Here is a 24,848-nt window from a genome sequence, read left to right as displayed (position 1 = left end):
AGACGGTCCCTCCGGGCAGGGCCCCCGTTGAGGACGCCCCGACAACTCGGGGCGGTGGGGCCAGGCGAGCGGAGCCCACCACGCCCGCACGCTCCTCTCCCGGCCGAGGATGCCCGGAGATGGCCCCTAGCGCCGGTTGCTCCGGGCCGCTCGTCCGGGCCGTGGCCCCGCCGCTGATTGGCTGCGCCGCCGGGCGGAAGTGATGCTACTGTCACTGGCTCCCCGGGCTCCCGGGAAGCCGCGAGTTTCCGCAGGGAGGCGGCGGCAGCAGCTGCGGCCGGGCCGGTGAGTTGAGAACTCGGTGGGGGCGGGGCAGGGGAAATCCGAGTGGCTCAGAGCCTGGGGGCGCCGGCTTCTGAGAATCAGGGGGCCGCACGGAGGGTGCCCTCAGCCCCGGCGTGGGGGAGCCCCGGGAGACGGGGCACCCGGGTCATGGATCCCAGAGTAGTAGGGGTCCCTTTGACGGGAGGGACACAATGCACGGTACAGTCAAGGCCCGGGAGAGGGAAATCAATGAAACTGACGCGGGACGCAACCTGGTTTCTAGGAGCCGGGCATAGAGGCTGGGAGGAGGACGGTCTCTTGGGACAGACAGTCTCCTTCCAGGACTCAGGGCTGCCCATATTCTTTCTTTTCTCCCTTGGCACCTAAGAGCTGTAAAGATACGCAAAGCAGTTGGGTGAGGTTCTGATCTGCTTTCAGGGAGTATTTAGGGTTCCTTTCCCAGAAACCTGGAATGGGAGTGGGAGACGGTCCTGCTCTGCCAGAGGGAGAGGAGGAAGTGGTGGTCAGGTTTCTCTTCTCTTCCGGAAATGTATGGGATCTAGGGGACCTGAAGGGGCCTGCCCTGGGGGGGGGGGGGGGGCATTATCTGGCTGTCTCGCAAGATTTTGTTTTACTTAGTAAGGTCTGGGAAAGGCATCTGAATATGTTGGGACAGTGGAGGCTGCTGGGGGGGGTTGGAATTTGAGAGGGAATGTGCCGGGGAACCTAAGGAGATGTGGAATGCAGTTTTTTGGAGGGAAAAGTTGGGTGGCCTAAGTTCTCTTCTTCCTTTCCAAAGAGACTTTAGTAAAACACCTATTTTTCTGTCACATTTTGAGTTGGATCCCTTTGGGTGTGTGTGGGTACAAAGCCCTGCCTCAGGGTGATATCAGCACAGAGCAGAGGACTCTAAAGGAGCCCAGTCGCCAATAGGTACACACAGGTTCTGCTGCCCCCTCACCTCTCTCTGGCCCCACAGTTGCCCACCAGTTCTAAATGTGGCCCTTCTGAAATTAAACCGTGGGTGGCAGTCCCAGATTTGGAGCCCGAGCCCTCACTTGCAGGCCACCCAGCCGAGCTCGTGCCTAAAGAGAGCCAAGTTTACTGCTACCTTGCAACTCTCCAATCATTTCTTCCTTCCTGCTTGCCCACTTGCTTTTTGGGCCTGTTCAGTTTCGTTTTCACCATTTCCTCTGTTTCCTACCTACTCTTACTTCCCCTGGCATCTGTCAGAGATAAAGAAATCAGGAAATTAGCTACCACTTTGACTTCTAGGAAATAGTACTCTCTGCTTCTCTAGGAGGGTGTCTGGGCAACAATTCAAGCCCTCTTCTGGGCGTCTGGGGAACAAAGAAAAGAGGGTGGCATGATGGTTAGGAGAAGAAGTAGGGTTTCTGTGCCAGTGTACAACCCACTTGAGATCCCTGCAAATGACACTTGATCATTGGCCACTTCCCTTGGTCACAGGTCATGGCTAGCATCTGCTGGCTCCACTGGGTTTGGGATGACACCATTTCTTCTTTTCTTGGGGCCCACAGGTCTGCAGTCTGTGCTCAGAGCCGACACCCCGCAGTGAAAGTGATGCCTTTTCTCCATTTGCACAAAATGAGCGTGAGGTGGTTAGCCAGACCAGGAGCTCAGCCTCACACAGAGTCCAGGTAGGACTGGGGCGCCCTTGTGGGGAGTCGGCCCCAAGGACACCTGGACTGAGATGTCAGCTGGGGGGAAGATTTATATCTCCTCAAAATAAGGGAGGAAGTTCTCTTCTAAAGAACGGTCATGATTCTGCCAGTAAGCTACGGGAGCGGTACGACTTTTGAGCCCTTTCCGGAACAACAGTGGCAAAGAGCAGCGTGGTGCCTGTTAGCGGTTGGACACCCTGCCTGATTATCTGGTGAGGTGGTGAGGTATCCACTGGAGTTAGTACCGGCCCACACCCCACCAGGGGGCTTATCCCTGTTGCTCAGGAATAAATATGAATAAAAAGAGAGGATCAGGTGTTTAAAAATGTAAATGGAGTGGATTGGGAGTTTTTGGGTGTCATACATGGATGGCTTGGTCTCCCTGCACATTCCCGGCAGGGGTCTCTGATGTCCTTTCTCTTTGTCTGCAGCGTACTGCTCTGATGCCGAAGGGGAGGCGGAAAGTGCCACACTCAGATGCCCTCCTGGGCCTGCCCGCCTGCCTCTGGCTGGAGTTAGCCGGGCTCTTCTTGCTGGTTCCCTGGGTCATGGGCCTGGAAGGGACAGATGGGCCCCGAACCCAGGGTCCAGGGGGGCTAAGCTGGGCCGTGCACCTGAACAGCCTGGAAGGCGAGGGGCCGGAAGAGACTCTGGAGCACCAGGCAGATGCCTTGGCCCGGGCAGCGGGACTGCTGAACGCCGGGCGCATCGGGGAGCTCCAGGGATACTTCCTCCTCGTCCAGCCGGCCGGGCAGCAGCAGGAACAGCAGGTGGAGGCCGTCCGGCGCCAGGCGGAGACTGTGTTAGCCAGGCACGAAGCTGTGCGCTGGCACTCGGAGCAGAGGCTGCTCAAGCGGGCCAAGCGCAGCGTCCACTTTAATGACCCCAAGTACCCGCAGCAGTGGCACCTGGTGAGCCCGGCCCTGCCGTCTTCAGCTCTCAGGCAGCTCTGTTCTCTAGAGGGCTCGTGACCGTATTACTGTCCTGCGGCCCCCATCCTTTGAATGGGGAGACATTTCTCTTGGCTTTGGTGGCGTGTCTTCCCTTCGGGCTCCACCTGCACTCGCTTCTGGAGAGCCAGTGGACTGCAGATGTTAGGGTGTGGGTGCTGGGGCGAGGCTGCCTGGGCTCAGATCCAGCTCCGCCCCTTACGTGGAGATTGTAACAGTATGTACCTGCTGGAGTTCTGGTTAGGACAAGTGAATTAATATGTGTGTGCCTGACTCTTGGTAAACACTTGGTACCACATTATGTTATGTCATGTTCATAGGATATACATAATATGGCCTAATAATTGTATCCTCCAACCCTTGTCCTTGCCACCATTTCACTTTTATCACCGGTGAATGATGCCTTCCTGGAGAGCGAGGTTGCGGCCAAAGCCCTCCTTCGTCCCTCTGTCCCCGCCTAGACCTGTAGGTCTATAGCCACTCTGTGGCTCTTTGATGGCTAAGAGGAGAGGGAAAAGGGACTGCTGGTTCTGACTTGTCTGTCTGTGAGCTATGTCATGTGTCACTGGGCTCCCAAGGCTCCGGAAAGAGCTCCTGACCCTGTGTCTCCTACAGAATAACCGGCGGAGCCCCGGCAGGGACATCAATGTGACTGGTGTGTGGGAACGCAATGTCACGGGGCGAGGGGTGACCGTGGTGGTGGTGGATGACGGAGTGGAGCACACCATCCAGGACATCGCACCCAACTACGTGAGTGGCCCTGGAACGCCACCTCCAACTCTTGCATCTTACCGGCTTCTTGATACTGCCTCAGTCTGGCCTCCCTTTTTAGAGGTCCCTGGGCCATGCTAAGGGCCTGGGAGATGAGGTGGTGTTCTTCATCCTCCGTATACCCCCAGCCAGCATTCTAGACTGGCACTTAAGAGTCTCCTATGTCCATGGAGACTCCCCTCCCATCACCCAGCTCTCCAGCTCCCAGACCTTCTGATGGTTGCTGTCTGCGCTCCCTCCTTTCAGGAGAGCTGAGCAGCCCTGGCCCCCACTAGAGCTTGTTCTAGGGCTCCTTCTCCCAGTCTTTGTCCATCAAGGCAGAACATGAAGGGTCTGAATGGGGAAGCCCTCCCAGACTCCTCTTAAGCGCTTGGAACCTACAGACTGAACAAGGACAGGACTCCAGGTGGCACTTCCTGGTTCCGGTTGCTGCTCCCTGTCCTGGGGAGTAAGGAGTGGCCTCTGGAGGCAACTTCCCTCTCCCCACAAGTTCTGAGCACCCTCCTCTTTTAAAGCCTGGTCTTTAGGTAGCTCTAAATCTCTTTTATCCTGGGCTTCCCAAGCCATGGAGCCATCTCTTGGACCCATTTCTATAATGCACAAGAGAGGTTTGCTGAGACCAGTGGCACTTCTCAGTTTTGCCCCATGTGTTCTGTTCTCATGTCTACAGCCTGAGAGAGAGATGGGCGTGTCGCGCTGGCTGGGAGCCCCAAAGTCCTAGGTTCCCCCAGGTCTCCTCTCCCCCTGAGCTCCAGAACCTAACCTGTTAAAACCTGTGAGTGACCACATGTCACTTACCCGGCAATGTTTCAGAGCCCTGAGGGCAGCTATGACCTCAACTCCAACGACCCTGACCCTATGCCACACCCGGACGTGGAGAACGGCAACCACCATGGCACGAGGTGTGCAGGAGAGATTGCCGCAGTGCCCAACAACAGCTTCTGTGCAGTCGGAGTGGCCTACGGGAGCCGCATAGCAGGTACCCTCCGCTCTATCCTCGGTGGGCTTCTCCTGTGGTGACGGTCTTCACTCCCTGCCTGCCCCTCCCCCGAGTGCTGAACCGTGTTGATCCCACTCTTAACATGCACAGCATAGAGCAGAGGGTAAGCTTATACTAGGTGTCTGTAGGACATGTCAGTGCAGTGGTGTTTCAAGCATGTCATTAGCCGCAAACCCTATTATATAAAACAGATAAAAGTGGGAGTGGTCTTAATGTGGGACAGAGGCCTCAAGCCCCGACCGCTCAGTCACTTCCCCCCCTTTTTCTGATTATGGTTATGTCCCATCAAATGACCCAACTCACTGTAACAATAACTCCTTTTCCTTATCTAGGTTATACTTATATTTTTGTAATTTCCCAAATACCCTTTTACCTGCCTTTCTTCCTTGACCTCCTATGTCCATGGAGACTCCCCTCCCATCACCCAGCTCTCCAGCTCCCAGACCTTCTGATGGTTGCTGTCTGCGCTCCCTCCTTTCAGGAGAGCTGAGCAGCCCTGGCCCCCACTGGAGCTTGTTCTAGGGCTCCTCCCAGTCTTTGTCCATCAAGGCAGAACATGAAGGGTCTGAATGGGGAAGCCCTCCCAGACTCCTCTTAAGCGCTTGGAACCTACAGACTGAACGGATTGGCTGTATTCCTCTTACTCTCCAGCAGAGGGCAGTAGCCCTCTCCATAAATGAGCTACAGAGTGAGCCAGAAACTTCAGGGCCCAAGTGCCTTCTGAAAGCTCCATTTGTCCCTGTGTAGTCACCAGGATATGACCCACCCCATTTTAGAGGGTGAAATTAGGCATCCATGGAGCAGTAATGGTAATGAGTACCATTTATTGGACACCTTCTGTGTATCAAGCCCAGGACCAGGCTCTACATGGTTAAGGATGCAAATAAGGGAACCTTGGCTACTGCATTCTAGCCCAGGCCTCTTTCCACCAGCCCACATGATCCTTAAAATCCAAGGTCTAGCGTTTTGTTAAAAAAAATTCTGGTACATACACATGGTATAAACACTCAAAGGTACCAGAGTGCTCAGAGGAAAAGGTAAGTCTCCACGTATGGCTCGCCACCACTCAGCTCCCCATCGGGGGGACCCGCGTGGTCGAGGAGCTGATGGGGCCTTCACTGCCTAGGTATCCGGGTCCTGGACGGGCCCCTCACGGACAGCATGGAGGCTGTAGCGTTCAACAAGCACTACCAGATCAACGACATCTACAGCTGCAGGTACGGCAGAGCCAGGACACACAGCCTCCGACAGCAGAGCAGCACATGCGCCAGGGGTCCTCTCCTGGCTTCGACCCGGAGGTCCGTCACTGTCCTCTCTCCGGACCCCCAGCCGCTGGGTTCTCGGTCGCAAGCCCCACATCACCCCAAGCATCAGGTTCCCATATGAGGAGTGTGCCAGTCTGCACCGTGTTTACCTGTTCCATGAGCTTGGAAGGGCTGCCCTCCCACCACAGCCGAGCCGCATGCCCAGCACCAGTTCCCGCCACCCTGCATGTGAACACACCTGCAGCTTCGGGTTCTGGCGAGGGCTGGGGAGTGGGCGGGGTCTGAGTCCCTGAAAAAGGAGAAACTGAGTTTGGGCTGCCCTTGTAGCACCAATGGCACCGGGTCTTCCCCCAGCCAGCACCCCCCTTACGTGCATGACATCATCCACAGGAGACACTCCTCTTAGAGAAGGAGTGGAGAGCTCCTCAGACCCAGGAACTTAGATGTAGTCCTTCCTTTGTGGGTGCTGTGCCATCAAGCCTTGTCTGAGATCCCTAGATCAGGAGATGGCTGGCCCCCTGTCCCCCTCTACCAGTATGTATTGTCTCCTGCTCCCTAGGACCTGAGAAAGGATTTTTAGGGGCAGGTGAAAGTAGTCCTAGATCGGGAAAGTTTCTAAGGGTAAAAAAAGAGCCTTGTCAGTCCTTCCGTTTTCCACTTTGGAGTGAGGGCCGGGTCTTTGAACCCCGTGTCTTTTAATCATGGGGGTCCTGAACTAGAACACTTTGGAGGACAGGAAGAGCCTAGGAAGGAGGGTGGTCAGTTGGGCCTGGGAGGCCTGGCTGGGTCGCCACAGTGGGGCTCTGGCTCTTCCCTCTGGGTGTTTCTCAACAGCTGGGGACCAGATGATGATGGGAAGACAGTGGATGGCCCCCATCAGCTTGGAAAGGTAACTGAACTGCATGTAGTTTCCGAGACCCAGGACACCCTCTTCATTCAGGTCCTAGAACTACTGCAAGTTGCTCCCTTTCCCACCCTACCCCCATTGGTGGTGCCAGACTCATGGCATCCAGCCTTACCGCCTCCTTTTGGGCTAGTCCTCCTAACCTGGAGGCGGGGGAGCGTGGGGGACACCAGTTCTTAGAGAAGTGGTGATTTTATGCCCCCATCACCAGCCCCACCCGATCTGATAAGCAGCGTACTCGTGTCAAACAGTTGCTCAACTAACGGCTTCCTCCCCTTCATGTATCGATCTTTAAATTTCTCTCCCTGTTGCCCCAGTGCCTTTGGGCTTTTTCTCCTTTTCTTTCTAGAAGGGGAGGAGGCGATTGGTATGGAGGGTAGAGGTCTTTCTGTGCGTTCCTCAGTCGACCCAGGACCTTTCTCCTCCTCAGGCTGCCTTGCAACATGGGGTGATTGCTGGCCGCCGGGGCTTTGGGAGCATCTTCGTGGTGGCCAGTGGCAACGGGGGCCAGCACAACGACAACTGCAACTATGACGGCTACGCCAACTCCATCTACACCGTCACCATAGGTAGCGGCCTGGCGACTGTGTGTGCGTGAGTGCGTGCGTGCCCCTCGGCGGTGAGGGGACTCTATTTTGCTGTATGTGGGACTCAGTGGTGAGTGGGTTGTGTGTTTTAGGGTGTGTATCCCTCAGAGGTAGAGGGGTTCTATATTTTGGTGTATGTGTGTCCCTCGGTGGTGGGGGGGTGTGTATTTTGGGGCGCTCTGGCTTCTGTGGTGTCTGTTATGAGCACGATCTTCTCTTCAGGGTCATATAGTTAAGGAGGGACTAGCCTTGCTTCAGACACTCTCAGGACTTCCTTAGATGTCACCATACCGTGGGAACACTTTCAGCCCCATCACCTGGTTAGGCCTGTGCTGCAGCCTCTCTTCCCATGGGCCGCTGGCCTCCTGTTTGAAGCCTTCCCTGACCCCCACTAGCCTGAATCAAATGCCTTGTACCTGTGCCCCCTGGCGTAGTGTCTGCTGCCCCACTTGTGTTTATTTACTTACCCTACTTCCTCCCTGACTTTTGGCTCCTTGAGATCAAGACTGTGGCCTTTTCCGTGTGGCCCTGATGCCTCTCACAGTGTGGGACCTGCAGTAGATCATTAATAAGTGAATAAACATGGAGGAAGATGAATGTGTGAACAGACGAGTACCTGTCGAGTGGAACGCCCCCAGTTTTACGTGGGAGCCTACTGAAAGAATGGTATTAGGGCCCAGATCCCCTCTGCCATTTGAGGTTGCCTGTTCAGGTGAGGAGTGCGTGTACTCTGAGGCACTTGGGCCACAGAGATCCTTTTTTAAACTCAGGACAGCCTCCCAGATGATAACTCTGATGTCATCAGGCCCCTAGCTCTCATGTCCCCTACTCTGTCCCCAGGTGCAGTGGATGAGGAGGGACGGATGCCATTCTATGCCGAGGAGTGTGCCTCCATGCTGGCGGTCACCTTCAGTGGTGGGGACAAGATGCTCCGGAGCATCGTGAGTGCCTCCTGGGCCCTGCACCCCCTGCCCCTGCCCCACGAGACATCACTCAGGCGGCACCGCCATGTTTCTCTGGGTCCCCGCTTCCCCGCCTCGCCCCTCCACTTCCTCTTCCCTAGCACATCTGGATCTCAAAGGGTATGCCGCTGTTGGGAAATCAGAGCCGAGGACCCTAAATAAACCTGTACATGGTTTTTACCTTCAACATTTTAACTTGCAAACATATATTTTGTTATAGGCGCTAGTATGCATCACATTCATTAAATAACTCTTTTGAAATGTCTTCCTTTGGTAGAATTTGGGCTTCGGCTAATTCCTGTGGGCTTAGGAAAAAATCTTCATTCCATTGCTCTTCGGCCCTTACGTAAATACTGTGAGTTCTGGTCACGTTCCCCATCGGGAGTAAAGCTAGTGGTTGTCTTCATGGGATGGGCGGGAAAAGAAGTCTGGGAAATGCGTCTGTCAGCCCAAGAAATAGTTCTTTCCTTGGACCTAGAATTGGAGCCGTAGCCAACAAGGGATCGGAGCAGAGGAGTGGAGCTTCTCACGCTGGGGAACCTTTTGAAGAATTCAGGCTCTGATGGCCACACCCGGCTGGCCTAGCTCCCTCCCAGCAGGTTTAGGCCAGGTCTCCAGACTGGAACCCCAGAGCTCCCTGCCTGTCCTTGCTGACCCGAAGAGAGTGATATGGGGCTAGGACCTCCAGGGAAGAGCTGGGCTGGAGCCTGGGGGTGTCCTATTTCTCCAGTGGCCTAGGGACAGATGTCTCTCTGGGGCCATTGCGAATCAGGCAACTTTGTCCTCCTGCTGGGTCACGTTCATTCTCCAAAACTGAAATTCTGTTTTGCCAATAAGTGACTTCTGGCCAACATGGGGTTCCGAGGCCCTGTGCCAGTGGCCCTCAGCCTCCTGCCCCCACCCAGGAGAAGGAAAAAGGGAGTAGGCTAAAAGAAACACGTCAGAGAGGCTTTGCCCAGCAGGAAGGGGGGGGGGTTGCCCTCTGAACCCCAGGCCAGTCTGGGTGAGGAGGAGGAGCAGGAGCAAACTATGCTCTTCGTGCCCTGGCAGAAACTGGGGAGCCCACTCACCAAGAAGGCCTCCCTGGCATGGTTGTGACTCTTGCTCGGCAGTGCCTGGCTGTTCTCCTAACTCCCCTCCCCCTCCTACCCCCGCCCCCATCTTCTACCTTCCATCTGAACTGTAATTGGTCCAGAAATGAACAGAGTTTGTTTAGCCAAGCTCCCAACTTTTGGATGTCTTTGCCTTGGAAACCCCCTGTTGCCAGTTTCTATTCAGTGGCCAGCTCCGTGGGGCCGCGGTCTTGCTGAGGGCAGGGCGTGGAACATGCGCCGTCCCCTCGCTGGGCACCTGGGGCACTCCCCAGGGCTCCTGCCACCATCAGCCTGTTCACGGCCCTCACAGCTACACACGAGACTGTCCCCATGACGCTGTTTCCTTAACAGGAAAAAACCCAATCTGCTCCCGGCACAGACCGGCCTTCCCAGTCTCGTTGAGACTACAACTTGGAGGGTTTTTCCTTTTTCTTCCGGGAGTGTGCGGCGTCCGAGTGAAAATTACATCTCCTGGCAGCTGCTGTAACAGCTGGGAGGGAAGCAGTGAGTACAGTGGAGGAAGGGCAGTTCTTGGCAGAAGTTAGCACCCCGGTATCTGACCCAGAGAGAAGCCTGGAAGAAAAAAATTCTCTAGTCTTAACATTGGCACCATGTCCTAGATCCGAAGTGCCACATCGTGGAGCAGATTGAGGCAAACCCATTGTGGCTCCAGGGTTGATCAGAGCATGAAAAAAAGACTTGATGCCATCTCCCGCGGTGAGGTAACTCTCCCGCCCCCGCGCCCCCAGAACCGCAGGTGGAGAAGGGGGCTCATGGGAAGCACACTGAGGTGCCAGGCCCGGAGCGGTGAGGCAGATTGGGCCAGGGCGGGCGGGCCGTGTGGACGCGAAGCCCACGCTGAGCTCCTGGGGTGGGCGAGGACGCAGTTCCCTCTCCCTGGGAACACACTCCCTTTATTCGCACTGATGTCGCTCCAGCCCCTGTCGCCGAGCTGCCAAGTTGGATTTTCTTGAATGGTGCCGTCACTGTTGTCCCAGCGCCAGCTGGGGCCCAGGAGCTCCCCCGCCACTGCCTCTGTCTAGCACGGTTGTGGGGCTTGGAGGGTCGGGGTGGGGAGTTTGGGAAGCCGTTATAAGAGGAGCAGGAATCCGGAAAACTGTCCTGTGCACCTGAGGCGTCTCCCACAGCTCCATCTCCTTTCTGCCCAAAACAAGACCCTCCCAAGTAGCTCTTTAGTCTTTAATTCATCTTTTCTCAGTTCTCCAGAGCTCGTCCTGCGGGGGGGGGGGGCGGGGGGGGCTTGAAGGATTAAGGATCTCCTTTGTCCTGACCTGTAGTGGGCCTCCCCCCGGTGAAAGATTCAGCTCTCGCAAAGGAAAGGCCCACCTGAGAGGCGTATTCGGAGCGCCCGTCGCCCACCCTTCTCTGCACAGCCCTGAACTGCGTGTCTAACCCCGCCCCTCCCCCATCCGCTTCCCAGGTGACCACCGACTGGGACCTTCAGAAGGGCACAGGCTGCACCGAGGGCCACACGGGGACGTCGGCCGCAGCCCCTCTGGCGGCGGGCATGATAGCCCTGATGCTGCAGGTGCGGCCGTGCCTCACGTGGCGTGACGTGCAGCACATCATCGTCTTCACGGCCACCCAGGTGAGACCCTAGCAGCCGTCCCCGGACGTGAGGGAGCAGGAGGCTTCGGACTCACCCGGAAGTGAGGTGCCGGGTGCTTTTCAGAGTGGCCCAGGTATAGAACTGGTGCGGGCACCCCGTCACGATCACGGGCCTCAGCTCACTCGTGCCTGTTCTGCCTGAGCCGTTTCACCCGCGGAGGGGTGCTCTGGGCTCTGGACTCCAGGCCTGCGACTCCTGGCTCCTTCTCCAGAAGCAAGCCACAGGGGTGGTGACATCATGGGGCTTTGACCTTTTGTCCCAGCTCTCCTTGGGAACCCATTCCTAGTGGCCTTAGTGGGAGAGTCTGGCCCGGGTCAGCCAGCAGGGCCAGCAAGGAAGCCAGAGTTACTTGTTGACCTTCTAGTCGACCCTTGAACAACATGGGTCTGAATGCATGGATCCACTGGACATGTATTTTCTTTTCCTTATAATTTTCTTAATAACATTTTCTTTTCTCCAGCTGACTTTACTGTAAGAATACAATATCTAATAGATAGAACATACAAAATGTGTCTTTATCAACTCTTTCCGTTCTCAGAAAAGCTTCCGGTCAGCAGGAGGCTGTTAGTAGTGAAGTTGTGGGGAGTTAAAAGTTATACATGGATTTTCCACTGTGGGAGGAGGGGGGTTAATGCCCCCAACCCTTGACTTGTCCAAGGGTCAAGGGTACTTTGGAAATCCGAGAGACTAAGCAGGACCTCTGTTCTCTCAGTATGAGGATCGCCGTGCAGACTGGGTCACCAACGAGGCCGGCTTCAGCCACAGCCACCAGCATGGATTCGGCCTGCTCAATGCCTGGAGACTCGTTAATGCAGCCAAGGTGAACAGGTGTTGGCAGGGCAGGGACCCCTGCGTGGAGTGACCGAGGGAGGGGGCCAAATGCCTTAAACCTTGCCTGGCACGTTGTAGGTACTTAATAAATGTTCTTCATTTACCCTCATGCCAGCTGATACCCATTTTTCAACCGAAGAAGCAGGCTCAACGTTTTCATTGAAGTTTCCGAACTATTAGTAGAGAGTGTAGCTTGGGGCTTCCAGGGGGCTCTGGTTCTCCTCTTCCACTCTGGATGCAGCCACTCGCTCTGGTTCTGTGTTTCGGTGCCGTAGGGGGCACTCCCGGGTGTCAGCAGGAGCCTCGGGAGTGAAAAGAGGTGATGAGGAGAGGAAAGATAAGAAGAGCTGGGCCCTAAAGATTGAGTGGATGAGAGTGTGCCGTCATCTTGTTCATTCATCACCACCCCTTTCCTTTAATAGATCTGGACCTCTGTCCCTTACTTAGCTTCCTATGTCAGCCCTGTGTTAAAAGAGAACAAGGCTATCCCGCTGTCCCCCCACTCACTGGAGGTCCTGTGGAATGGTAAGTAGTCAGCAGAAAGGGGGTTAATCTCGGGCCTGAGGTTTGGGGCGGGTGCCGGGGAAATCAAACTCATCGTCCCTGCCTGTCCCTGCCCGATTCTGCCCCCTTCCTTTAGGAGCTGAGCTCCAGCCAGACCTGTGGAGTTTTCTTTGACCATTTTAGGACATGTTGCTGCTTCTGACTTGGCTGGCCCCCTGGCTGCTTAAATAAGACCTTTCTCCTGAGTTACTAGTAGTGGAAGGAGCTGCCGAGCAACTGGTTAGAACGGCGGGGGGGGGGGGGGGGGGGGGGGAGTGGCACTGGGACTTGAGCAGACGAGGCAGGCCTTGAAAGATGCTGCTTTGACTTCCATGCCAGGAACTTCCAGGCAATCCTCTTCAGCCCAGTGGCCTTTGGATAAAGTAAATGAATCTCTTCCTTTGACTCTCCAGCTTGTGTGATACAGAAGTTGGGTGGGGTGTTTGGGGGCGGGACAGGAGGATGCGGACGTCTCCCTGGGGTGCAGTTGTTTGTCCTCTGCCCCCGCCTCTGTCACAGCCAGGGTCAGAGATGGGTTTGTGTCCAGCACCGAGGCTGAACCCCTTCCCAGAGAAGAGGGAAGCTGGATGGGGATGCCTGTGCCTCTGTCAGCAGATTCCCCCGAGTTCCCGTGTGAGAGTTTCCCTACTCCCAGCTCCAAGGGGGATTTTTTTTCCCCCTTGAAGAATTTTGCCAGGCAGAGTTACTCACTACTTTTTGTGAAGATTGAAGCATGCCATGTTTTGGGCCCAAGTTAGAACTCCGTCCTCGCTTACCCCAATTTGATCCTAGAAAGTGATCAAACCAGAGCAAGAACAAGAGGCGGAATGGCCAAAGAAGGGAGCCCAGAAGGGAAGGGCAGGGGCAGCTTCCCTCGGGTGGAGGTTTCCCTGAGAAGGGTTCCGTTGTCTCTCCCTAACCATGTCCGGCACTTGCCCAGCTTCCCTCTGCGTGGAAGAAAATCCACGGGCCTGGTTCATCGCGTTTTCCGTAAAAGGAATGCTATCTTGGAAAGGGCATCGGCCAAGGCAGAGAAGTGCAGGAACATTCCCAGGAATGCAGTTCAGTTGGAACCTCCAGGCTTTGCACTGATGGGTCTTGGAGATAGTGTGTCTTTTAACTGGGACCTCTCACACAAGACTCCCCCACTGTCCTTTAAGTAACAAAGTAATGCATAGTCGCACTTGTCAAATGGGAGTTGACTTAGAAGAGTTTTGGGGGCCTTTCCAGCCTCGTTCTCTTCTGCTTCCCACTCACCAGGGGACATCATTGCCCCAGCATGTGTGACACACCTCCCCGGCAACCGCTTGTTTGTCACTAGGAAGCACAGAAGGAAGGACACATTGTCCTGGGCCGAGGAAGTGGGAAATGGGGTAGTGGGAAGAGAGGATGAAGCAAAGGGAGGTGTAGACCCAGGGTTTTGCTAGTGTGGAGGACAGCCGGCAGGACAGCGTGATTTTCTGAGGTCAGCAAAGGTGTCTTCCCCTCTGTTGTGACTCCATTTACCCCCGAGCAGACAGGACAGAAAGTACAAGCTTGGGGGCATGCTTGGAGGTTGAAGGGGGTCTAGTTAATATAGATTAGAACAACTCAGTCCTAGATGGTCCAGAAACATGCCCCCGTGGCCAAGCTTCGGTCTTTTCCTCCGAGACCTGGGTGAATCGGTGTCTGAGGGCTCCAGGTGAACTTTGTATAAGGTGGAGGGAGCTGCACGCCGCTGAGAGGAGAGCAGAGGTGCAGCACTGCTGAGACTCCAGAGCAGTGGTGTCCACGGCACTTGCCACAGCGATGGAAGTGGTCTCTGTCTGTGCTGCTCAATTCAGAGGCCACTGGCTGTGTGAGGCTATTCAACACTTAAAATGTGGCCAGTGTGAGTGAGGAGCCAAGTTTTAATTGTATTATATTTAAATTTAAATAACCTCCCATGGCCAGTGGCTGCCGTTCTGGGCAGTGCAGTGCTGGCGCCAGACAGAGGATGTGGGGCACACGGGATCGGGGCCGCTTGGTTCCTTTAGATCTGACTCTGGGTCTGAAATCTCTACCAGAGGGTAGGAGGGACAATGGGGTTTGCGAGGAGTGTCTAAAACACAAGAGAGTCTGCGTGTGTTCAGGAAATTTCCTGAAACCTCTTGCACTTACCCTTTTATCCTGTGTGCAGCCTGAGTGTAACTGGCTAAGCCTCTGCCTAGGCAGGAATCATTCCTGTTCCTTCTCTGTGCCTTCCCTGTCCCCCCGGCCTCTCCTCCTCCGCTCACCCTTCCTGCTGCCTTCACACTTCCTCCACTCACCTACTGAGAAACATAAGACAGTCCCTGCCGGCCTTCAACCTGGAACCCCTCAAAGTGAATAAACTAAAGCCACTGCTCGCTTTATGACCCCCTCTCTCTAGCACTGAAGACCCGGTTCATGCTCACAGTGCCCCCTTTCCTGGTCAGGCCCAGAGGCGAGTTCAGAGTTCATCCTTCTTGACCTTTCTCCCGCTCTGACCCTCTTCATGGGGCCCCGGCAGCGGCCTCCGCCTGTGCAGCCTCCACGACCCTTCGGCTCCAGGGCCCTCTCCTAGCTTCTCCGCTGGGGTCCTCGTATCGTTTGTTCGTTCGGTCACCACTCCCAGACCGTGAATGCCTCTTCAGACTCCTCTGCGGTTCTCTCTCCTCCCGGGGGTCTCTCCTCTGCCGTGCAGCAGTTTTCATGACTTCAGCTACCACTTCTCCACAGATGATTCTTAGCTCGAAGTCCCTCTGATCCCTTACCAGTGGGAGGGATAGAGATTATCATAGTTTTCCATAAGATCACGAGCGAAGGAAGCCCCGGGATCTTCTGGCCAAGGGGTGAGAGCTGAAAAAGACCCCGACTTACCAAAGGCCAAATAAGAATCAGACGATCATCAACTGTGACTTGAGTGCTTTTTACGAGCCAAGCACTGTTCTGAGTATTCCCTCATTTAATGGTAACGTGCTTGGTTCTAGCGTCCCCGTGTGCGCGGCCCCCAAGCCCCTCTGTCTGCACCAACCAGAAGGGCATGTGGCATGGCTGCGCACACATCCTCACACAGACAGGCTCTCGAGGGGCTCTTTTTGGATTCCATGCTATTCCATAATGTTCTGGAACATGGCATTGACTCTCTGTGAGACCCTTGTCTGCCACGTTAACGCTCCCCTCCAAGCATGCCACCAGTATCTCCCTGCAGCTTTCCGTCCCTACATCACCGTGCGCTTTTGGGTATCCCACCAGCACATGGCATGTCACATATGGGGCCTTCCAGATTTCACTGTCACCCTTCAAAAGCCAGCTTGCTTTCCAGGTTTCTCCCATTTTCCATCAGAGCCATTGCCATTCCCTAGACTGCCACCTTGAAGCTCTGCAGTCGTCAGCCACTCCGTCTCCCTTGCTTCTCCCCAGGTCTTCCCCTGTCCGTTCCCCTGCTGTGGAGGCTTTCACGTATTTCTGTGGAATATCTCTCAATTGATTCCCTCATTCATTCTGCAAACTCAACACCCATCTCCTTCCAGGCACTGTGTCAAGTTCTGGAGATCCAGAGATAAGATAGGATCCCTGCCCTCAGGAGCTCACAGTCTGGTAGGGGGAAGGCAGCCCTGTCTGCGGCGGAGATGACATGGGTGTTGGAGAGAGCCGCCTGCCACCCAGGGAAGACAGGAGGGCACTCGGAGAAGTCAGTGACTGACCTGAGCGGGGGGGAAGGGGTGAGGAGAGGGACATCCAGACAGCAGGGACCACATGTGAAGAGTTGACAGAGTTTCAGGGAGCCTCGAGTCACGTGGTATGGCTGGGGCAGGGGTGTGAGGGGCAGGGCCAGATAGACCCGTGTGTGCCTTGGTAAGGAGTTTGGACCTGACCTGGAAGTCTGTGTGTAGGGAGCCTTCAAGATAAGTTGTCACCCATTGCTGGTCGGGGAGGGTGAAGGAGAGCGGCCCCTTGTCTTTTAGAGCTACAGACTCATGTCTGCTGAGAAGCTAGCAGGGTGTCTGGGGATGCTGTCACATGACTCCGGGAAGGGGAAGAAGCGGGGACCATTGATGAAACAAGATTGACCATATATTGATAATTATTGGAGTTATGTGTTGAGAACATCTGTTCTATTTTTTATATATGCCTGGAATTTTCTATAGTAAGAATATATATATATTTTTTTACATGCATTTATATTTTTTAACATATAAAAAGATTTCCAAGTTTTTAAGCTTGAGCAACTGTCTAGTCAGTATTGTCATCAAATGAGGTGAAGAACCCAGGCCAAAGAACAGATCTGGGCAAGGGCTGAGGCTGGGAATTTGTCACGGCTGTGTTTGAGGCTGCTCGGGGCAACATCTAAAGGTTATGGCCAGAAGGCGGTTGACGAAATAAGTTCAAAGGTCTAGACTGGCAGCCATGATTTGGGAGTTACCAGCGGAAAAGGAGAAGAAAAGGTCTGGGGAAGGATGAGGCCCCCAGGGTTGGTGGGCAGACAAAGGATAAAAAAGGACCTGGGACACGGACCACATTAAAGGTGTGGGCCAAGGAAAGATGCTTCTGGAGGAAAACAGGAGGGATGAGATGGGCCGGTGGGGGGTAGGAGGAAGTCAGGAGGAGGTATCGTGGGAATTGGGGGCTGTCTCCATGAGAGAGGGCAAGGAGACAAGGATGGAAGGGGCGGCCCTGGGTTTGCCGCACAGGCCCCTGGTGCCCTCGAGAACCGTTTCCGGTACTCAAACAGGGGCAAAAGCTCCATCGCACCTGGTTGAATAATTCATGGAGGCAGGAGATTTCTGGTTAAAGATGGCAAATTGTTATGTTCTCTTATTTCTACTTTCTTCCCAAACCTCACCAAAATAAGAATGAAGGAATAAAAGTGGCGTAAGCACAAGGCCAAAGAGAATGGGAGAGAGGCCTCAGCAAATGAGAGATTTCATCACATGTTTGGAAGATGCAAAATGAATGGAGAAATGAGCAGGGCTGAGAAAACCGCGTACCAAATGCCTGCGAGGGTGATACTAAGAAATAAGCCCTCGTGCCACAGAGTCCCGACAGGCTCAGGACCTAGAGGTCCCATTTGCTCCAGGAGACAGAGATGAGGTATGAGGTGGAAAATAGGGATCGGTGGAAAGGTAGATTCCGGGGCACGTTCTCCCATCCTTGGCAGCCAGGTGATGTACATTCCTTATGCCGGCAGGAGTTGGGAAGTTTATTCTCCAGAGACAGGGAGTGTACTGCGAGGGGGGACCCTCCCCTCCACGCTAGCTGCCCAGATCCCAGGGCCCTGGCAGCCAGGAGATCAGAGGCTCCTCTCTGGAGCAACGGAAGGACCCCTCATTGAAAGACTTGGAGACACGGATATGGAGGGCTCCTCCGCGAACCAGTCAGGTGCCAGGCCAACCGACTTCAGGGAAGCCTACCAGTACAAAACTCCACCCACGCTTAGAGCTTCCAACTGGCTTTTCAGGCTAGTAGGGATCACGGGCCATTTGGAAAAACAGCAACAACAACAACCCTCCAAATCTTGAGGATGTTTGTTTTCCGTCGCTAAAACTCAGCCAAACTGATTATCCTATGGGAAGGTAGAAGAAGGATACTTTCAGACATTGTCTGAAACTGCTGGGAGAGGCAGCGATTCCAGAAGGAAGGATAAACCAAGGGAAGGAGAGGATGGGGGAGAGAGAAAGGGAGTGCAGACAGAGAGGGGACAGAAGCCCAACCCAGCAGCAGGGTAACGGACAGGACTGGGAGACAGGGAGCCAGAGATGGGGTCTCCGGGGGAAGGTGGCACTGAGGGGGCTTCGGACTGTTTGTTCATTTGAAGAAATAGCATTCAGAGAGGTTATGTGGTTCTTCTGTGCAGTTTGGAAAGAATGAGTGATGGGGTACGTGAGCTGAAGTAAACCAAAAAACAGGGCAATTATTAACTCTAGAGGGGACATCGGCAAATTGTTCAGAAAATGAAATGTAATCATTATGTACTACTTGGCTAAATTCCATATTCCATAAGGTCATAGTAAGGAAACAAAATATTAACCTAACTAAAAATGGTGATGTAATTATTTGAGAGGATGGAGGGGAGGGCAGGGTAGGAAGAAGGTCTGTGTGCGGTATTAAATCCTCATCTGCTGTAATTAGAATTCGATAAATAATGTCTAGAACTGATGAACCGTGAAATAGTCACACATGCCTGGTATTTGGAAACATGAAGATAGATCCCAGAAGAAAACAACTAAAAGCAGTAAGAAGTGTTTGCTTCCGGGGAGTGGCTCACGAAGATGGTGAGGAATGGGGTAGGAGATTGTCCTCTTACTTTTAAAACCATGTATACCGTCTTGACAGGAAAAATGTTAAGAATGATTGGGAGGGTGAGAAGTAGAGACGGTGAACGTAGACATCTTTTCCGAGAAGTTTACTGGTAAAGGAAAAGACATAATACCCGATACTTACATGGTCTTAATACTCAGTACTGTTCTAAGTACTTTATGTGTATGAACTAATATAATCTTCCTATCAACCCTATGAAGTAGGTACTGTTACTATCCAAGTTTTCCAGATAAGGAAATGAATCCGATTCTCAGAGCTAGGACAGGGCTGAGCCGGGCTTTGAACCCAGGCCGGATGGCTCCAGAGCGCATGTCCTTCACACTGGTGGGCAGAAGGACGTGTGAAGAGTTGAGAAAGGGTTTATTTGTTTTTGTTTTTCATCTGTAGTAGGAAAGACATAAGCAAGAAGATTCAGCCAAGAAGATGGCTAATGGGGCTGGTCCGATGTTGGACTCTTGCCAGCCAGTTGCTGTGAAAGGAAAAGAAAGCAAAGGAGCTTGAGAGAGTAAACAAGAGGGTGCTGGAGAGCCGAGCTGCGGGATCTTAGCCGTTAGGAAAGAGGAGCTGGATGGCGTGCAAGGAAAGGAAGGAAGGGATCAAGAAGGGAGTGAGGAAAGTGGAGAGACGTGATGTCCTTGTTTTCAGAGAAGGTGGGACATTGGCTTTGACGACTGGCCAGCTGGAATGAAAGACCCTTCACACGTGCACACGTCTATACCCAGAGAGGTCGAGATCGGTATTTCCCAACATGTTATCAAGAAGTGTGGCAGCTTCTTTGTTTTCATTTTTGCTCAACTACTCTTCTGATTGGTCGTCAATTAATTTGCATTGTTTATCTGATGAAACCCACAATGAGAGTTTCTAAACCCTTCAGAAGTGAGGCCCCGGGGCGTGGTCATGGAAGTGGGTGCTGATTTGTGCTGGACGAGGAGGTAAACAGTATGAGGTCACGATGTGGGACAGCCGTCCTCTGAGCGCCATGTGGTAGTGGATGACTTGGGCCGGTGCTCTGAGCAGGAGGCCAGCGGGCACGGGGTCTGGGAAGGACAGAAGGTGGTGTCACAGACTCAGAGCCTTGCCTTTCCTCTTCCTTCTTCCCTCATAGCTGTTCATGCTCTCCCTGGAAAGTGGAGGTGCTGGTCTCCGCCTTGCCTATTGGAACGGATCAGTGGAAGAAGTGCTTTAGAAAGAATTGTTTCTCCTTGCCACCTAATTTTCTAATATTCCCCAACTGAGTCTTCCACTTCAGCCATTTGTGTTTTTCTTAGTTTGTTTTGAAGTAACTAGATTCACAGGCAGCTGCAAAGCAGTGCTCAGGGGAGTTTCATGCGCCCTTCTCCCCACGTGAGTGTCTGAAACAATTCCAGTCCAGTATCAAAACCAGTAAAAGGACATTGCTATGGTCCGTAAAGATATTCAGATCTCACTGGTCAGACTCGCAGTCTGATTTATACGAGAGTATGTGTGTTGGGGTGGGGGCGGGGCTCCCTGCAGGTTTACCACACGTGTAGCCTCGTGTAGCCTCCACTACAACCAAGATCCAGACTACCCCAGCCTCACTAGACTCCACTGTGTCACCCCTTTGTGGCCGTGCCCACGCCCTCTGCCCCATCCCTCATGCCTGGCAAGCACTCACCTGGCGTCCGTCTCCATGCTTGTGTCATTCATGAGTATTACACAATGGAAGTCACGCTCTGTAGCCTTGTGAGATGGACTTTTTTTTCATTCAGCATCATTTCCTCCAAGTATATTCACTTGAATAGTTTTTTAGAAATTTGTACTGCCTTCCATAGGAAACTTGTTCATTCCCTCCCCCCCCATCTTTGGGCCGTCTCCCCTCCGGGAACATTCCTCTGCCTACCAGCACTCTCTACCGCCCCATGTTCACCTCCTTCTGCGGAGGCTCGCCCTGCCCTGTGCCTCGAGCCTCTCTGTTCTAGCCTCAGTTACATACTCCTCGCACCGTCTCGTCCTCCACTTGCAGGTAGAAGGCAGAGATCATGTCCAACTTACCTTTCTATCCCCAGCATCTAGTGCAGTGCCTGAAATGTAGGAGGTACTCTGTAAATTCTTTTTGGATGAATGAATGGTTGAAGCTGCTTTGTTTGGTTCTTACATTGTGTCTTGAATATGTGATCTTCCCAACGAGACTCTAAGCCAGATTGTCAGCCCCATGAAAGCAGCCGCAACATTCCATTTACTCAGCTGCGCTGGGTCCCAGTTAGGGCTGCGTTAGGTGTTTGTATGTGATTCAATGAGTGTGCGCCTTTGCATGTGTTGGGATGAAGTGAGGGCGTAAGTGTTGTGGGGGCTGGTTTCCCAGCTGCCCAGCCTGACTTCCCACAGTCAGCAGGATGGACCTGGAGATGTCGGGGCTGAAAACGCTGGAGCACGTGGCAGTGACAGTCTCCATCACTCATCCACGACGCGGCAGCTTGGAACTGAAACTGTTTTGCCCCAGTGGCATGATGTCCCTTATCGGCGCCCCCCGCAGCATGGACTCGTACGTATGCCCACCCGCACCTTCTGAGCTGTTTTTGGCAACAAGGGTCTTTGCAAGGAAAAGATACAGGGAAAGCAGATGCTGGCACTGTCTGAGCTGTCTCGGCACTGGCTGACCATGGCAGCGGGAAGCCCTTTCTTACCTGGCTCGCAGAAGTCGCTTACAGTGTGCTGAACACCGCACTTGACAAACACTTCCTCTAATCCTTACAAGAACAATGCAGAGGAGACTACCCTCCTTCTACAAATGAGGAAACAAGTCTCAGAGCTGGGAAGTGCCTGAGGAAGTAACAGGAAGCCTAGCTCTGCCGAGCTCCCCAGCCTGTGCTCTCTCCACATTGGCTTTTCCTACTAGCACATGCTGACCCAAGTCCCTCATTTCATGGGAGCCCCGGGGAAAGGACAGCACTTGAGGACCCCTCATGGCACGCTCCCCAGTAGCTGTAGGTCAGGCCACGACCGCCATGTTTTTATGGCCACTACAGCGAGGAAATCGTGTTTGTGGGCAGAGGGTCAGTCCCCTGCCCCACACCTTCCAGGTGTTCTACTCTTTTCTTCCCCCCAGAGATCCCAATGGCTTCAATGATTGGACCTTCTCCACTGTGCGGTGCTGGGGGGAAAGAGCGAAGGGGACTTACAGACTTGTGATCAGGGATGTAGGTAAGCCTGCCTGCCCTTCCGTCTGGTCCCTCCGGAGCTGAGCCCCCGCAGAAACCGTCCCATGGAAAAGACATAGGGTTGCCATTGGACCCACAGGGTAGATGCCAAGAAGTACACCCCATTTAAAATATGGGCACTGAAATCTAAAGTTGTTCGTTGATACTACCTCTCATATTCCTTGGAGAAGTGACTGATCCATTTTTCCTCAGGATAGCAACAAAAATTCCTTGTTGAAACCACATTTCAAGTCCTTTCACATATAACCATCCTTCGACCAGCCCTGGTAGGCAGGTAAGGGCAGGACTAATTTTCACCATTTTTTGTTTTTGTTTTTTGTTTTGTTTTGTTTTTAAAACTGAGGCCCACCCAGAGGTCTGAAGTGACTGGTGCAAGGTCACACAATATTCCAGTGAGGAGACTGGAAACCAAACCCAACTCTCCTGGCTTCCAGCCAAGTTAGGTGTTCACTAGCCTGGTGGTTTTCAAACCTCTAATTTAGTAGAAGGACATTTTTTTTTTCCGAAGCAAAATCCCAGCTGAAACCCTAAAATATGAAAGAGAGAGAGGCAGGACGTCTTTGCTTCAGAGTCACACCTTTTAGCCTCCCCCTCTCCATCCCGGAGGGCCCCCCATGAGGCCCATCTGCAGAACCCCACGGCAGACTGTGAGGCCGAGTCCCCTGGGGGCGGGGCGGGCAGGGCCTCTGCTCTTTGCACGGCCAGCACGGGGCAGGGCTCACGGACTGCCCCCTGGCTGCTCTAGGAGACGAGATGGTCCAGGCCGGCACCCTGCAGCAATGGCAGCTGACCCTGTATGGCTCTGTGTGGAGTCCAGTGGACATCAGGGACAGGCAAAGGTAGGTGCCAGATGCAGGTGCCCAGGGGAGGCAGCTCCTGGGGCCGGAAGAGGCCCCGTAGGGAGCTCCCCCTCCCCGGGAACCCACAGTTCACCTGCCCCTTCTTGCTTCGGGGCCTCTTCCCTCTCCAGCTGTGAGGTGGGGGAACTGGTGAAGGCAAGGGGGTCCCAAGTTCAGGAGGACATCCTCATCTCTTTTCTTCTCCTCAGACTGTTAGAAAGTGCCATGAGTGGAAAATACCTGCATGATGGCTTCACTCTGCCCTGCCCCCCCGGGCTGAAAATCCCCGAGGAAGACGGTTACACCATCACCCCTAACACCCTCAAGGTGGGTGGGCGGGCAGGAGTGTCGTGGGGGATTTAGTCCTGGCCGGGGGACTCCAGGTGACTTGAGAAGTGAGGGTTTGGGAGGAGCTGGCTGGGTCCCCGCTCGACTAGCTAGCTCTAAGAGGCAAGGGCTCCTTGGGTGGGGGCGAGTGCGTTGGGGTGGGAGAGGCAGTCCTTGGAAGGTGACAGACTTTGAGCTCATTGTTCTGGGTTGAGAAAAGCCACAGGCTTTGGGAAACCATCCCTAACTTGGGTGCTTGACTTTTCCAGACTCTGGTGCTGGTAGGCAGTTTTACCATCTTCTGGACTGTTTACTACATGCTGGAAATATACCTGAGCCAGAGGAATGTGGCCTCTCACCGAGCTTGTAGGAGTGGACCCTGCCACTGGCCCCAACGAAGCCAAAAAGCTAGGGAGGAGGGGACAGAACTAGAATCCGTGCCACTTTGCAACAGCAAGGATCCGGATGGAGTGGAGACAGAAAGTGAGGGCCCTCCCACCACGTCTGATCTCCTTGCCCCAGACCTGCTGGATCGAGGGGACTGGGGACTGTCCCAGGACAGGAGTACCCTGAACTGCCCTCATCATCACCTAGCCCCAGACCTGTTGCAGGGGAAAGAGGAGCAGATTTGCTGACCCAAGGCCCAACAGAGTCGACATGAGACAGGCTCTTCCTTTCCAATGCCAGGAAAGCTTGGAAGGCTGCTCCCGAGTCCCGGGAGCTCTGGGGAGAAGGCAGCCCTGATGCTACTAACATCAGGGGTTCACAGGCCGAAAGAGCACCCTCTGCGCTCAGGGAAGGCGAGGGCCTTCTTAAGGTGCAATGACAGAGGAATCGTGCTGGAGAACAGTGTGGCCACAGCCACTGGGTCTTCCTCCGACTGAATAGGAGCTTCTGGTGAGAAGGGCCTGGACAAGGGCTTGGCCCCCCCCCCATTGGGCAGGCCTGCCTCCTCTCCTCGTTTCTCCCGGGCGAGCTGGTGATGTGGGTCATAGGGACCCTCACCCATGCATGGGTGGGGCGGGGCCTGCTAAGGCCCGAAGAGCCTCTCCGCAGAAACGTCACTGGGGTCCCTCGGGAAGAGGGCTCAAGGTGAAGGCTGGGAAGAGCCCGTGGATATATGCCTGTCCTTTTAATGACCCAGAACCTAGAAACAGCAGTTTTTTCCTCTCCCTCCCTCCCCTTCCTGCCTCCGCCTGGAACCCAGGACCTACTGGTATGGCAGTTAGCCCTCAGCCCAGCACACTGGCCCTGAAAGCAGCTGCCTCCATGAGCCCTGATTAGAAGCCAACCTTGAACACACCCCTGACTCCTTCACCATCGCCCCCCCGACCCTCCATCCTGAAGGATCGGTACGATGCACCTGGCAAAGCCGCGCATCGGTGCAGATGGGTGCGGCTCTCCAGGGCCTGCGCGGCTTCATTTGCTGGGTCTGCAGCAGGACTACGACAGGGGTCAGCCACTGCCACTCCAGCCCTGTGACCGCCCTGTCTTCCTCTGCAAAGCGCTCAGGGAAATGGCCTTACCCACTGGAGGCCAGCCGTCTGCCTGACTGGCTGTGACTCCTCCCGGCCTTGGCCTCCTCCCCTCTTCTGAGCTAGTTGGTTGATCTAAATTTTTTTTTTTTTTAATGCTTAAGATTTGGGTTTCTCTTTTCACAGCAACGTTTGGTTGAATGTTTTTCTGCACAGCTTTTCCAAAATAAAAACCTTCCACACAA

At 54.1% G+C, this 24,848-nt stretch overlaps 1 protein-coding gene across 6 annotated transcripts; it reads left to right on the top strand.

Moving 5' to 3' along the window:
• The first annotated feature begins 55 nt into the window (after positions 1 to 55).
• PCSK7 (proprotein convertase subtilisin/kexin type 7) lies at positions 56 to 24,848 on the top strand. 6 transcript variants are annotated; one of them, XM_057316842.1, is made up of 19 exons: positions 56 to 285; positions 1,803 to 1,922; positions 2,057 to 2,158; positions 2,378 to 2,857; positions 3,512 to 3,646; positions 4,481 to 4,646; positions 5,794 to 5,965; positions 6,767 to 6,821; positions 7,267 to 7,405; positions 8,264 to 8,364; positions 10,100 to 10,201; positions 10,921 to 11,088; positions 11,822 to 11,929; positions 12,363 to 12,465; positions 21,130 to 21,286; positions 21,851 to 21,945; positions 22,708 to 22,801; positions 23,011 to 23,128; positions 23,398 to 24,848. In XM_057316842.1, exons 4-19 carry the CDS (start codon positions 2,390 to 2,392, stop codon positions 23,761 to 23,763), a joined length of 2,547 nt encoding a protein of 848 aa, XP_057172825.1. In that variant the 5' UTR covers positions 56 to 285; positions 1,803 to 1,922; positions 2,057 to 2,158; positions 2,378 to 2,389; the 3' UTR covers positions 23,764 to 24,848. The 6 variants fall into 6 exon arrangements, with proteins under 6 accessions (XP_057172825.1, XP_057172826.1, XP_057172824.1 ...); XM_057316843.1 differs by lacking the exon at positions 2,057 to 2,158 and having other exon boundaries at positions 5,794 to 5,884; XM_057316841.1 differs by lacking the exon at positions 2,057 to 2,158.

The sequence above is a fragment of the Ursus arctos genome, unplaced genomic scaffold, assembly GCF_023065955.2.
Source record: "Ursus arctos isolate Adak ecotype North America unplaced genomic scaffold, UrsArc2.0 scaffold_22, whole genome shotgun sequence".
NCBI lineage: Eukaryota > Metazoa > Chordata > Mammalia > Carnivora > Ursidae > Ursus > Ursus arctos.
This window is presented reverse-complemented; position numbering and strand designations above follow the sequence as displayed.

What these genes read in the sequence shown, in the direction of transcription:
- PCSK7 (XM_057316841.1), top strand. Translation starts at nt 2,390, where the DNA reads ATGCCGAAGGGGAGGCGGAAAGTGCCACACTCAGATGCCCTCCTGGGC. An exon ending in CTCCTGGCTTCGACCCGGAG is followed by an intron (nt 5,966 to 6,766) that starts GTCCGTCACTGT and finishes GTTTCTCAACAG; the next exon opens with CTGGGGACCAGATGATGATG. An exon ending in CATCTACACCGTCACCATAG is followed by an intron (nt 7,406 to 8,263) that starts GTAGCGGCCTGG and finishes CTCTGTCCCCAG; the next exon opens with GTGCAGTGGATGAGGAGGGA.